We start from the raw sequence: 13,230 nt of genomic DNA on the forward strand, positions 1-13,230 counted from the left end.
CTGCTGTGTTTGGGAACAAGTTCTGCCAGCTGATGCACCTGTACACCTCTTGGAAATATTGTGATCCATGTATGTGCAACGAAGGACAAATCTAAGCTTGTTTGTGTCATCTTATTTCCTGCAACATAAGTAGAATAATGGGATGAAAGCCTATTTGACTCACTAGCAAAAACCTATTGGCTTCAAAGAGACCAAGTTTTCATCTCAGGTTTTCACAGGGAAGGTAAACTTAAGTCAAATAAGGGGGAAAACAAAGAGCATAATATTGTTACATATCAAAAGGGAATTATCTTGGCATTATGAAGGGTTAAACTGAAAGGGATGTAAGCTTTTGTTCACTTATCCATAGTGAAAGAAAAATTCATGTTGGATGAAAAGTGGAACAATATGGGGCATCCCTTGAAAACTAGCAGTTCGTCATAGCTGCAGTTCCAAACTCAAAATTTCAGAGGTTTGGCACCTTGAGAAACTGGGCCCAGTAGGAGACAAAGTAAAGCTACCATTGAAACTGATGGCCCACCTCAGTGAGGTGAGCAATTACTTATAGTGATTACAAATCCCTGTACACTTCAGTGGAAACAGAATCTGGGTTCAAGGATGAGCCTTAGATTTTAGGTTATTCACCAAACAAAAAAAGCCATTTTTATTATTTCATATTTTTTGTTTTAATAACAACTAATAATTCCGTCACAATGAAGTATCCACAGTGATAGACAAATAGGAATGAAACAGTAAGTAGCGGCCCATTCCCTGAAGGGTCAGATGCGAATCCATGTAAAACTATGAAGTACATGAAACAAAAGGCATAACTAGCAGCAGTAAAAGCATCTTTTTTCTGATTTTCCTAATCCTGAATTTTCTTGACTGCCTTATTAATCTTACTGTCACCTCTTAGTTTATGCACCACATTTTGTCAGCTATGGGAATTTCTGCCAGCTTGCCTGGGACCAGTCCAAACACCAGTCTTGGGAGTCCACCATTCTCAGTGTGGTCCCTTTGGGGAAAGGTGTCACCATTCACAAAAAAACAAGTCTGTCCTTAAATCCTCAGGCAGAATATTTACTTTAGAATCCTACACAGAGATTGCGGTTGGTGAAAAGTGGTGAGCTAAATATCTACAATAGCCTGCTATCCGTTAAACTTTAAGTAGTTAGTTTTACGTTTCAAGACCTTTTTTTGGTGCGGTGAACAAACACTACTCATGCATGGTTTGTGTACCATCCACCAGAGTATATGACATGCTTCAGTGATGTTATTTTCAGTACTTCCAGTTAAGACCGCTTCGCTTGGCATAGCATAGATTTTCACTGACAAAAGAGGCAAGGAAAACAAGCTACCAACATGGCACTTAAACAGCAGAGCAAAGGCGTGTGTTTCAGGCCTGGCTTCTATAAGTATTTCTGAACTACACATTAAATTGATTTTAATATAAAATTCACAATAAATACTAGAGTGAGATGGAAGTGGAGGCCCATGCCCACCCCTCAGTGTTTCAAACTTTAATTTACTGCTCTGTGAGTACCCTCAGCTCAATTATTCAATTATAGATCATGGCCAAATCTAGGAAGTGAGTTTGGATCTCCACCTAGTCATTTTCTAACTATTGTGTTATTAGATAATATGACTTTACCTCCTGTTGCTGTAAATGTGTGCTTAAGAAAAGGTTGACCAAGTCACTTAATTGAAAGAGGGTGCAGGTCTATAAATTATAACTAGAGATATTTGTTTGCTCTATTCCAAATTTAACTCAAGAATCTCATGTTCTAAGCCTGGTCTGTGTCCTCAGTGTTTCCTCCAGCATTTTCCAGATAGCTTCTATTCAATGTACTAACTTACCATCTCTATACCACTCAGCACGAGGTCGTAGTCTTTTCAGGTCTGGGGTGATCAACACAGAACACTTCAGGGTCAGTGTTTCACCTTCAGTTCCAAAGGTGACTCCAAACTTCTCCAGAAACTGGACATCAATGTGGGTGAAGCAAACGTCATACGACAGAGGCACTATGCATGAGAAAATAAAAACTTTCTTGAGTTTTGTGCCTCATTTCATCAGGCACAAAAAGATTACTGTCTGATCTGAACAGGAGATGGAGCTCTTTATTATACTGGATGCTGATCTAGAAATGCAACTGGGAAAGCAAAAGCATCTGGACAGCTCCTATTGTAACTGAATGCTTAGAAAGCAAAGCCAGAAACAGAGTACTCTTACTCTGGTAAGAGTACATAAACTATCTAAGCAAAAAGAAAAAAGTACTTACAGTGGAAGGGCATTATCCCAGCTGGGTGAGGCTCTTCATCCTCTCTGAACCCTATAAATAAACATACAATAAACAGTCAATATCATGAACATGATATTTATTTCTTGTTTTAATCATGAAGTAGGACTTACTTCGCACAATCACAGCACAATTAGTTGATGCCTGCCCATGGACATTTGTTGCAACTGCTGAATAGGTAGCAGAATCATCAAAATCAGCTCTGAAAAGGGGAAGGAGGAAAACAGATGACTCTCTATGCAAATACAAATTCTCTTAATGATTGATATTACAAACTAAGCTACATCAACCCCAAGGAAAGTGTATAAAGGTCTTTGCTGGTGTTACACAGTGCAAGACGTTGATGAAAGACAATCAGAAAGCTGGTACTGTTTTTTCCTGCAGTTTTATCACGGCTGAGTGTGCAGACTGCATTAACTTGAGCAAACTGGAAATGACCTTTAGAGAATGATCAAAAGGAGATAGCTGGAGGATGCCAGTCTGGTTATTTCCTTTCTGTATGTAACCTTCCTTAATCTGTCTTGCCTTTCTGCCACGTATTTTAAGAAAGAGACATGGAAGAAAAGTATATGTGATGCTAGCAGAAATTCCTTCTTCTATGGCTATTCCCAGCAGGCAGATACTGGCATTTTTTGCCTCTCTCATATCTCTTAGGCAATCCAGAGGAAATGATACAAAACCAGGGAAACTGACCAAAATTGTTTATGGGCATAAACGTTTTGCCTTGATATATTTTTTTAGTGAGAAAAGATATTTATTATGCAAGGACAATATAATGAAAAATAAAGCAAAAAAATAGTTACTTCATGCAAAATAGGACCCAGTGATGGATTGTCTCACTTACTACATCCTTCCTTGAAGAAGAAGTTACATTAGCAGATATATGGCCAGGTGTTAAGATATAGGTACAAACTTTGATGTCCCAGTTCCTTTCTTATTTATAATGGGGTGAGTCAGGAGAAGAACTATTGACATAAAATTGAAGTAAAGGAAACTAAACTGTGTGCAAATATTTTTTTTGGGTGCAATTACTCAAATTTACAGTTGAAATAAACTTATTTGCTATGTTTCTAATAAATATAAGTGACTACTGACTAGAAAAAGTTAAAAATATTTTGGACTAGTTTTTGGTAAAATGCAGATTTGGGTAGAGTGAGTTTTCCCCAATTTTGCTGAAAGAACTTACTCTGGATGAAGAAACAATTTTGAAAAAGGTACAATATTTCATTTTTACATTTCAGAATGAATATTTTAATTAAAAAAATTATTTCAGAATTTACTTCTGCTTTGTTTTCAGAAACATACTAAATACTCTAAAATGAAATAAAACATTTTGGTTTTGAATGGACAAAACTTTTTTTGGTCCATTTCAATGTTTTTTCTTGAATTTTTCCATTAGCCAAGTATTCTACAATATGTCTGTCGAATAAAATTGTTGATATTTTTTTTTATTTCTTGGAATTTCTATTAGGTTGAGCCATCAGCTAATCAGAGTGCTGTCTGAAACACACACAATTAAATCTTGCTTCTGTGTAGTTCATTTAGTAGTGCATTTAATGGAGGCCACTCTGAAATTTCCAGTGATGAGATACAATGTTCTGTATGCATGCACTTAGTTTCCTCTCAGAAGAACAAACTTGTATCTTCTTGGCAACTGCCAGATGAAAGGGATGAAATTCTGGTTGCACTTGTCTTCTAAGAGGTCATATATCCCAGGTGTGAGAGAAGAAAGAATATATAAAAGTGTTTGATGTAAATTGCATAACAGGATGCCAACTTTGGGATATGCAGCACCTGTGACAGGCACATCAGACACCTATTTTTCAGTTCTTGCATGTATTCTGGACAGTGTCATATCACAAAAATGATACTATCTGTACTGTGATGTCTAAAACACAACTTGATGAAAGTTCTAGTAAATTGAGATTTATCTCTCTATATGTGCAGGACTAACAGCTCCTCCTGGAGGCAACTCTTCAGCCACACATTGCACAAAATAAAGCAGTAAAATACAAAGTTGATCATACAATTAATTATCAAATACAGAGGTAAGTCCTAAGATTAGGCCACTTAACTAAAAAGCCTGCAGTTGGGTGTGAAGCCCTTGAGCACCCTACTTCAGTCTGGACAGGCATAGTAAGTCTGAAAAACAATTTAAAAGAATTTAAATACTAGGCTTGCTATTATTCAACATTTTTTTTTGTTTTCAGGAAGGATTTAAAAAAATGCCAGTACCTGTTCACAGATTTATATAAAGCTTAACCTATTCTGGACTTGCTTGAAAGCTGTCAGACTTGGCGACATTCCTTCACCCTAACAACTTCTTAAAAGAAGAACATTTTTTTTTTACTATCCCAGTTTCACTCTGTTTAACACTTGGGTGATAAAATGCCAAAAGCAAGGTAAAACTGCAGTACAGGCTTTTTTCCTAAGTCATGTTATAATGTCTCTATACTGAAATGTACATAGTTCATACATTTATCACAGCCCAGTACAGTGTCTTGCTATAATAAAACAAGCTAACAACAAATGAGGCATCTCAAAAATTTCTTGCAAGAAGGGGCATTGCAGAATTAACTGTACTGGAATTGTAAGGTGTTCTCATCACTCTGCACTACATCCCCACTTTAAGGAGATATATATATAGAATATACAGTAAATAGTATATAGTATACAGTATATTTAATAACATATATTATGTGTTAGTAACTTAAACAGTGTTGGATCATTTGTCCCCAGAAACTGGATCTCGATCACCCTAGTGCTGATGTGTTAGAACAGCCCTTGGCATGCATTGGGGTGCGCCAGCTCGCCAAAAGGATTCCCAGACACAGCTCAGGAGATAGTAAGGGACTATTTCCAGAAAACAGCCTGGATGTCCTGACAGCCCTGTGCTGAAGGACAACAGAATTAGTCTATTCCATGCCAGGAGGCTGCTGTGGCAGAGGATGTCTTTACTATGTCAGGCGGGGTCCAGGAGTGCAATTCCTAGGCACTGGTGGCAGATATATGCCATAGCGTACCCTGCAGGCCTTGTCCCCAGACACATGCCCTATAAAGGCTTCCTGCCCTCCAGCCCCCAGTCCAGGCCACTCACCATCCTGCCCAAAGACCTATGGAGGTGCACAGTGTCCTCCTACCACCTATGTGTCCAGGCTTCTCCTGGGTAAGTTAGACCATCCAGGAGGATGGTGCACATTTATATCTGGCAGGGCATGTGCTAGGGGAACCATGCTGCATTTGCTGATGAGGTGCTGATCCATTCCTGGGCTGGACATGATTTAGACAGCATACAGCACCCATATCTTAACTGAGTGATGAACACTACCCCTGTTGTATCTCATCACCGGAAATTTCAGAGTGGCCTCTATTAAATGCACTACTAAATGAACTACACAGAAGCAGGATTTAATTGGGTGTGTTTCAGACAGCACTCTGATTAGCTGATGGCTCAACCTAATAGAAATTCCAAGAAATAAAAAATACTACATTGCTGTTTTAGGCCATTCCCTCACATAAACAGAGCATTACTTTGGGCTGCTTCACTTCTGTCAAATCCAACTTTACTGCTCTTTAACATTTTATTGTTACAGAGTGCTGACAGCAAGGATAAAATATGAGTATACCTTAACTGAGGTTAACTCTGATTAACTATCACTTTAAAATAGTCATCATCTGATCTCAGTGTTGGCTTTTTTCCAGCAAAACAACAGATAAAATAGTCAATAGGAACTCATTTCTGTAAGAATTACACAGGATTCAGGATCTAAAGAGTGATTTATCATTAACCACAAGGTGACATAAAAATAATCCTGAAACTATAGAAATGTGTATTCTGAACAAATGCGAGGCCGCAGTCTGTGCTAGACCACTCAAAGCATCAGAAATTTAGAGGTGTAAGAACTGCAAAGTTGTCTCCCTAAAATGAAGAAGCAGAATGGCAGATAGCTGATTATCTTTTCAAACGGATATATATCTGTGTTCATCTTAATCCCCTCCCCATAGTTTTGCCCTCATAAGGAATAGCAAAATACATCTCCTGATGAGATTTTTCATGTTTGCGATGGTCTCCAAGGTAGAGAAAACAGATTATCATCCTAAAAGTCTCTAGAACAGACAAGAGATTCACAAAAGGGTTGTTTCTTTAGCCCAAGAAGTCTGAAGCCCAAGTCTGAAAGCAACTATTTGACAGAAGTTAGTGATGGAATGGTAATTAATTTTCTCAAGGAGAACAAAAGAAAGAAGTTACTGACCAAATGACTGACCACACTCTTACAACATCCTTTGGTTTTATGAAGAGAAACAAGGTACTTACAGTTATTATGAACATACAGGTAACAATTCCCCAGGCCAGGTACTTTCTGCTATTTAAGAGGTCCTAACAACCCTACCTATTTTCTGGAGGTCACTGCTTTGGAAGCATTTTACTTGCTATGTTCTCTAACCTGACTCTCCAGGAGAGAAATCAAACCATCTTAGATAACCTAGTACTCAGTGGAATACCTTCAAATCTGATATTGGAAGTGGGTTAGTGGGTAAGAGCTACACAACACATTTGTTTAATACCCACTCTGAAGAAGGTGGGACAGGATGACAAGTCACATAAGGTCCTGACTCTCCTTTCATGCCAGATAATGCTCAGATGGAGGATTATGCTGGAAACTATCTACTTCCTCGTATGCTAAAAACCCTAGATTTCCTAAATTGCACTGTAAAGTGCATTGAGCCAAGACTAGTTAGAAATTATATTTGAAGTACCCAGGAGGCAAGGTGTGGTCTCTCCAACAGTTATTCTTGCATCATGATGGAAAATGTGTTTTCCAACCTTTACAAAGGTCAGATAAAATATGCATAGAGTACATTTAGATAGCATGACATGTGAGTGCAGAGCTGTATCTGTCCCAAGGTATTAATACTTTTTGTGAAAATTAAATTGCCCTGAACCCACATGAGGTTCTGAAGTGCTAATATTTGTGCGGGGAATATTCCCCAAGCAGATACATCTGTTTAAAACGCATATATTCATCCATCTGCCTAGTGTAGATTTAAACATGGAAGTTAAGAGTGAAATAATATTTTTGCCTGAATTGGAACACAATTCAGTGCATGTCAAGAACAGGAAGCAGAATATAGTAAATTACAGAGTTGAAATTGCCTCTTTTGAATCCAAATGACAAAATTTTCAGTGTTATGGCTATATGACATTAAAATGTGGAAATACTCTACAGGATTACTATTTCATGCTGATTCTCCAGTCAGACTGAATCTGACTGATCCTTCCTGTTTGGTTGGGTTTTGGTTTTACTGAAGAGGGGACCTCTGTTACGAGGTGGCCACTTCCTCAAGCTCCCAACTACCGCAGCTTATAGGGGATGATGACAGACAGATCAGAAGATCACAGACCATTTCATTTGGGGCTGTTGTTTGCATTTCAGCAAGAAAAGAAGAGTGGAAATACACCATTCCTCCTGCTGCCTATACGCTCACTGGTACTGCATACCTGCGAAACCCTGGGAGCTGCAGTTTATCACCCGATCAACCCTAGACAGCTCAAAGGCTCTGCCTTCTGCGCCGATGGACTGCCTTTGCCGCAATGCCTCTACTCTGCTCTGCTCTGCTTCCACCTACAGCAGGAGAAAGGGCAAGCCTCACTCTATCTCTCCAGATTAAATCATCTCAAGCCTTTTGTGCCTAATCAAACTAAAATAGCGCTGTACTGACTGCACAGTGTCATTTGTTAAATGAGAATAGTTAGAAGAGAAGGTTCATTCAATTTTTAAGCTTTTTTTTTTTTTTTTTAAAGCAATGCTGGTGGTGCTGAGGAGTGGAGCGCCTGATCAGAGGGCTAGCTCTGCCTACTGGCAGCAGGTGTTACACTGCACTCTGCTGGCTCTGCCACACATTTTTGCTGATGCAACCACAAACCTTTCCTGCTGCAATTACAAGCACTTCTTAAGCGATGACTTAATGAAACAGGAAAGGGAGAGGGCCTTAATAAAAGACAAAGTACTGCCAAACTTTGAGCTTTGTATAGATGAGACTGTGCAGCCACATCATCACACTGCAGAGCTCTGGAAAATTAAACTTCCTTCCCTGCTCCTTCTACCATCCAGCCCCCATCAGCTCACCTGCCTGCTCACTGAGGGGTGGGGGTCAGGAACACCGCCAGTCAGGACCATACTGTCGTCCCCTCTATGCCCCAGTCAACATATCAGGAAATGTAATATAGCCATTCACAGCTGCATAAAGCTAAAAGTGATTCATTTAAGGAGGCATAACAGTAAACAAACAAACAAAAAAAACCAAAACCTGTTGCTAAACAAGTAGCAGCAACTAAGAAATTCAAAATGTTATGATTTTTAATTATTAAGATATACAATAAGACAGAAAATATTTTGCAGCTATGCTATAAAGCAACAGGGCATCCTCGTCTTGATTACCTCTGATATAGAAATCTTTTCTTGTATTATGTGCCTATCCATAGTTAAATTAAGTGGGATAAAGAAATACATTCTAAACAAACCCTCACATTCTCAGACATGTATCAATCACTTCAACTACCAGTAGCTTTCCCTCAGAGGACTCCTCACAGTCTCCTCTGAATCACCTGTCAGAAGTGAGATGAAAGATGAGATGAACCACTAACCCAGTGCAGGCTGGCAATATCTCTTCTCCTATAATTATGAGATGTGCAAAAAATATAATGAAACTCCAAATCCTTTTTCTTTACTGCTCAAGGGAGACCTTGAGCTCAAGCTTCCAATTGAAGAAGCCTAAAAGGAGCAAGAAAGTGGCACTATATGATAATGGTAGTGCTGAATGCCTGCAGAAAATGTGGTAAATTGAGCACAGAGCACCATAAAAATATGAGCCAGAGAAATGAAAATGATCTGGTCACTGTATAGTCTCATGAGTCTGGAAGACAGCGAACGGGGGGATGAAATTGTGTCCAGTTACTACTTTAAGACGACAAGGTGACGTTCTGGTTTTGGTGCCTCAAGAATTTTTCCACTGGGATCAAGGAATACTCATAGGAATAAATATCATACTTGCATCAGAAGGAAAAGTTCACTCCCTGAGCTTCACTGAAGCGCTAGAATGGTAGCCAAGAAATTCCAAGGCCGTTCTGAGTGGCTGTGGCTCAGATGACATGCAGCTCAGCACTTTGATGTGAACAGCTGAGAAGAGCACAGAAGTGGATAGGTAGAAAATTCCAACGGTTCTACTTCCCGGAAAAAAAATAATACTCCAAATATATGTGCACAAAGATATGTATGGAAGATCCAGAGTTAATTGATACATGTTTGTATGAAAATATTAATAATACATATATTTTAACCACTACCTAGACATCCATTGTTTTCAGTACAAGAAACACCTAATATTAGTAATGCACTATCAAAATGTTCTTCCATTTCCTGCACATTGATTTTCTGGTTTTTGGGACAGAAAATATGGCTGATGGTCAAGTTTATAAATAAAACAGATTAGTAATAAATAAAGAAAGAAAATTAAGGTTAGAAATTTTAATTTAATAAACCGTATAAATCTATGGTAAATAAATCATAACTCTGGGTCTACAATCCCCCAGTATTCTTTTAAGTGGAGAAGGGAAACCTGTGGGAGAGCAGCGAGGCATCTTTAGGTGGCAAAAAAAAAACATACTGCCAGACAGAATGAAAGAGAAATGGAGCAACAGTCTCTGAAGATGGCGGCTTGGTTGAACGTAAGGGAGTCTGCATGAATACGTACACGTCTGGGACTAGTAAACAGTGGGTGATGATGGGTGGGTGTGGGAGCCTGAGTGGGTGCCAATAAATGACTCTGTGGTACATCTGAATAAATATGGCTGGGTCTGAACACTCCACTCATAGGAATAAATATCATACTTGCATCAGAAGGAAAAGTTCACTCCCTGAGCTTCACTGAAGCGCTAGAATGGTAGCCAAGAAATTCCAAGGCCGTTCTGAGTGGCTGTGGCTCAGATGACATGCAGCTCAGCACTTTGATGTGAACAGCTGAGAAGAGCACAGAAGTGGATAGGTAGAAAATTCCAACGGTTCTACTTCCCGGAAAAAAAAATAATACTCCAAATATATGTGCACAAAGATATGTATGGAAGATCCAGAGTTAATTGATACATGTTTGTATGAAAATATTAATAATACATATATTTTAACCACTACCTAGACATCCATTGTTTTCAGTACAAGAAACACCTAATATTAGTAATGCACTATCAAAATGTTCTTCCATTTCCTGCACATTGATTTTCTGGTTTTTGGGACAGAAAATATGGCTGATGGTCAAGTTTATAAATAAAACAGATTAGTAATAAATAAAGAAAGAAAATTAAGGTTAGAAATTTTAATTTAATAAACTGTATAAATCTATGGTAAATAAATCATAACTCTGGGTCTACAATCCCCCAGTATTCTTTTAAGTGGAGAAGGGAAACCTGTGGGAGAGCAGCGAGGCATCTTTAGGTGGCAAAAAAAAAACATACTGCCAGACAGAATGAAAGAGAAATGGAGCAACAGTCTCTGAAGATGGCGGCTTGGTTGAACGTAAGGGAGTCTGCATGAATACGTACACGTCTGGGACTAGTAAACAGTGGGTGATGATGGGTGGGTGTGGGAGCCTGAGTGGGTGCCAATAAATGACTCTGTGGTACATCTGAATAAATATGGCTGGGTCTGAACACTCCCAAAGCTGATTGTGGATGGTGTCTGCATGACAGATAACCAGCACAGGAAAGAGAAAAAAAGCACCAAGGGGAGGTAAGCCATTAGTACCCTTCAGCCTGATGGTTACAGATGCTCCAAAAGCAGCACCAACACTGATTTTAATTTCTTCAAAAAGCCGTTTAGTCCCAAAATGTCACAAAAAGAACTTACGTACTGCATACTGGACTCGCCAAGCAGCTGCTCATGGACATTAACCAAGGGAAATAAACATGGTCACAGTCACTCACTGGCAGGAAGTCACCAAAGTTTCATCTCCTGACTGTCACTCACACACATCCAGACAAAGGAGAGCATTTCCATTTTCCCTGCTGCAAGGAGGAGGATTACAGGAGGACAAGCTGTTTTTATCTTTTAACCTCCTGCTCTCATCTCCAAAAGTAGTGTTGGTGGGAAGAATCAGCTGTGTTGAGATCTCTCATGGATACAGGGAGCAGTCAGCAAGTTACCCATAGCCTGGGGGTAGAAGACTATGAGCGTCTTAGAAGTACTCATAAGTACCGCTACTCCTTGAGAAGCATCCCTTAAAAAGCAAGAACACAGTGGTTCTTGCTGACAGCTTCTCTACAGGGATACGTTTCTCCCATCCTGAGCTATGGAAAGGTGGAGAGTTGGGCTGGACTTTGTTGCAGGATGACAAAGGCAAGTAGTCCTTCCCAAAAGCAGAAGGAATGATGCACTTATTTTCTCTACCAATGCCACAAGGCTGTGCTCAGGGCTGCTTCCACTGCTGACAGATGGAGACAGGATAGAAGATTAAATGTTTGGCTAGCCACAAATATTCCAGCTGTTTCAGCACAGCTGATGCTCATGTTCTGGAGAAATTAAAAGGGGTTTTTGTGTCTCTGCTGTAGATATTAATTTTCTTTTTAAATACCACAGTCATGTCCTCATTTTTCTTTGGGTTTTTATATTTTTTAAAAAAGCTTGTACCAAGTCGCATGTAACATGCAATAGTTCAATTGTTTAGGACAGTATGGGATTAGTTTTGGGAAGCTGTTCTACTCAGGCATTTTCTATATGATAAGGTTAATACAATTTTGAAAAATAAAATGAATTCAATTAGAACCTTTTAAAAAAAATTTACACTTCCTTACTTTTTGGAGAATAAAAAAATGGAGATCAAAAAGTAAACAGAACCTAACATATCATAAGACAAATACTGACAACTGGGTATTCTTGCCCTGACAAGCTAAATTTTTGCTTGCTTTATAGAGCTTCATCATGGCAAAAATATAAAATACACAGACAATTTTCCACTTTGCATGCTGAGAAGATATAATTCTAATAAAAAAGGAACTACCATTCTTTCAGCTACTTACCTCTTCTTTTCTATCTTCTTGTAGATTGCTGGAGTTAAATAATAAAAATATCTAATTTTTCATTTCATTTTCATGATCTAATATTCAGCTACTTAGTGAACCTTCCCTAGCCTAAATGTGAGTACCAACAGAGAAGTGTGCTGAATTTAAAAACTGTCTTGCAGCCTTTGTGTGAATTTTTAATTGTCATTAATACAAAATACTTTGTGTAGAGTATAAAAAACTGTTGTATTCCCCAGAATAATCTACCTGTTTATATGCAACACATGTACTCCATATTTGCTTTCAATTCTGTACTTTGCTGGATCACTTGCAGGGGTAATCAATTCCTCGTTTTTGTACCTGACAATCAAGAAAAAATGAACTCATTAATATCAGCTACTATTCACTGCATTAATTTAGTAGATTTTTACATCCAGAAATCATTTACTATCATCTGAGCTCTCTCTATAAACCTTCTCTACCTGTATAGAGTATTTTCCAGTATGTATGGATAGATATAGATTGGGCCATGAATGCAAAGGGGGACCGTCATTGCAGTGAGAAAGGGGAAAGAGAAGATGTGCACCCAAACCAGAAAAGCAGTCAGTGAAGTAGAGAGATGGCATGTGACTTGAACTTTCTTGTCCACTAGCCCTGACACAAGATGGGAAGCAAACTTTGTCTTGGATTACAGTAAAGCACTTCAGCACAAACAAGGGTTACAGCAACAGGATTGTGCCTCAGGTTAGATCTTCACAGTCCAGCCTGGGGCTCTCACACATATAGGACAGCGCTTGTCTGGAGAGGAGGGCAGCTTCAGGGATGTTACACAACTGTCCACCTTAACAGAGGCTGACGCAAAGTGAACACAGATACAGCCCATGGCAACAATGGTGCAAGTTTATC

General features: G+C 38.9%; 1 protein-coding gene across 3 annotated transcripts in view; it reads right to left on the minus strand.

Annotated features, from left to right (window-relative positions):
• MYOM2 (myomesin 2) overlaps positions 1 to 13,230 on the minus strand; it is a 91,810-nt gene that overhangs the window by 57,826 nt on the left and 20,754 nt on the right. For all 3 annotated transcript variants that reach the window (XM_009333204.1, XM_009333202.1, XM_009333203.1), the window contains 4 exons: positions 12,592 to 12,684; positions 2,390 to 2,478; positions 2,259 to 2,309; positions 1,837 to 2,001 (listed from right to left, as the gene is read on the minus strand). In XM_009333204.1, coding sequence (XP_009331479.1) covers positions 1,837 to 2,001; positions 2,259 to 2,309; positions 2,390 to 2,478; positions 12,592 to 12,684 — 398 coding nt within the window. The remainder of the gene's footprint in view (positions 1 to 1,836; positions 2,002 to 2,258; positions 2,310 to 2,389; positions 2,479 to 12,591; positions 12,685 to 13,230) is intronic.

This window comes from Pygoscelis adeliae, unplaced genomic scaffold (genome assembly GCF_000699105.1).
Source record: "Pygoscelis adeliae isolate BGI_AS28 unplaced genomic scaffold, ASM69910v1 Scaffold57, whole genome shotgun sequence".
NCBI lineage: Eukaryota > Metazoa > Chordata > Aves > Sphenisciformes > Spheniscidae > Pygoscelis > Pygoscelis adeliae.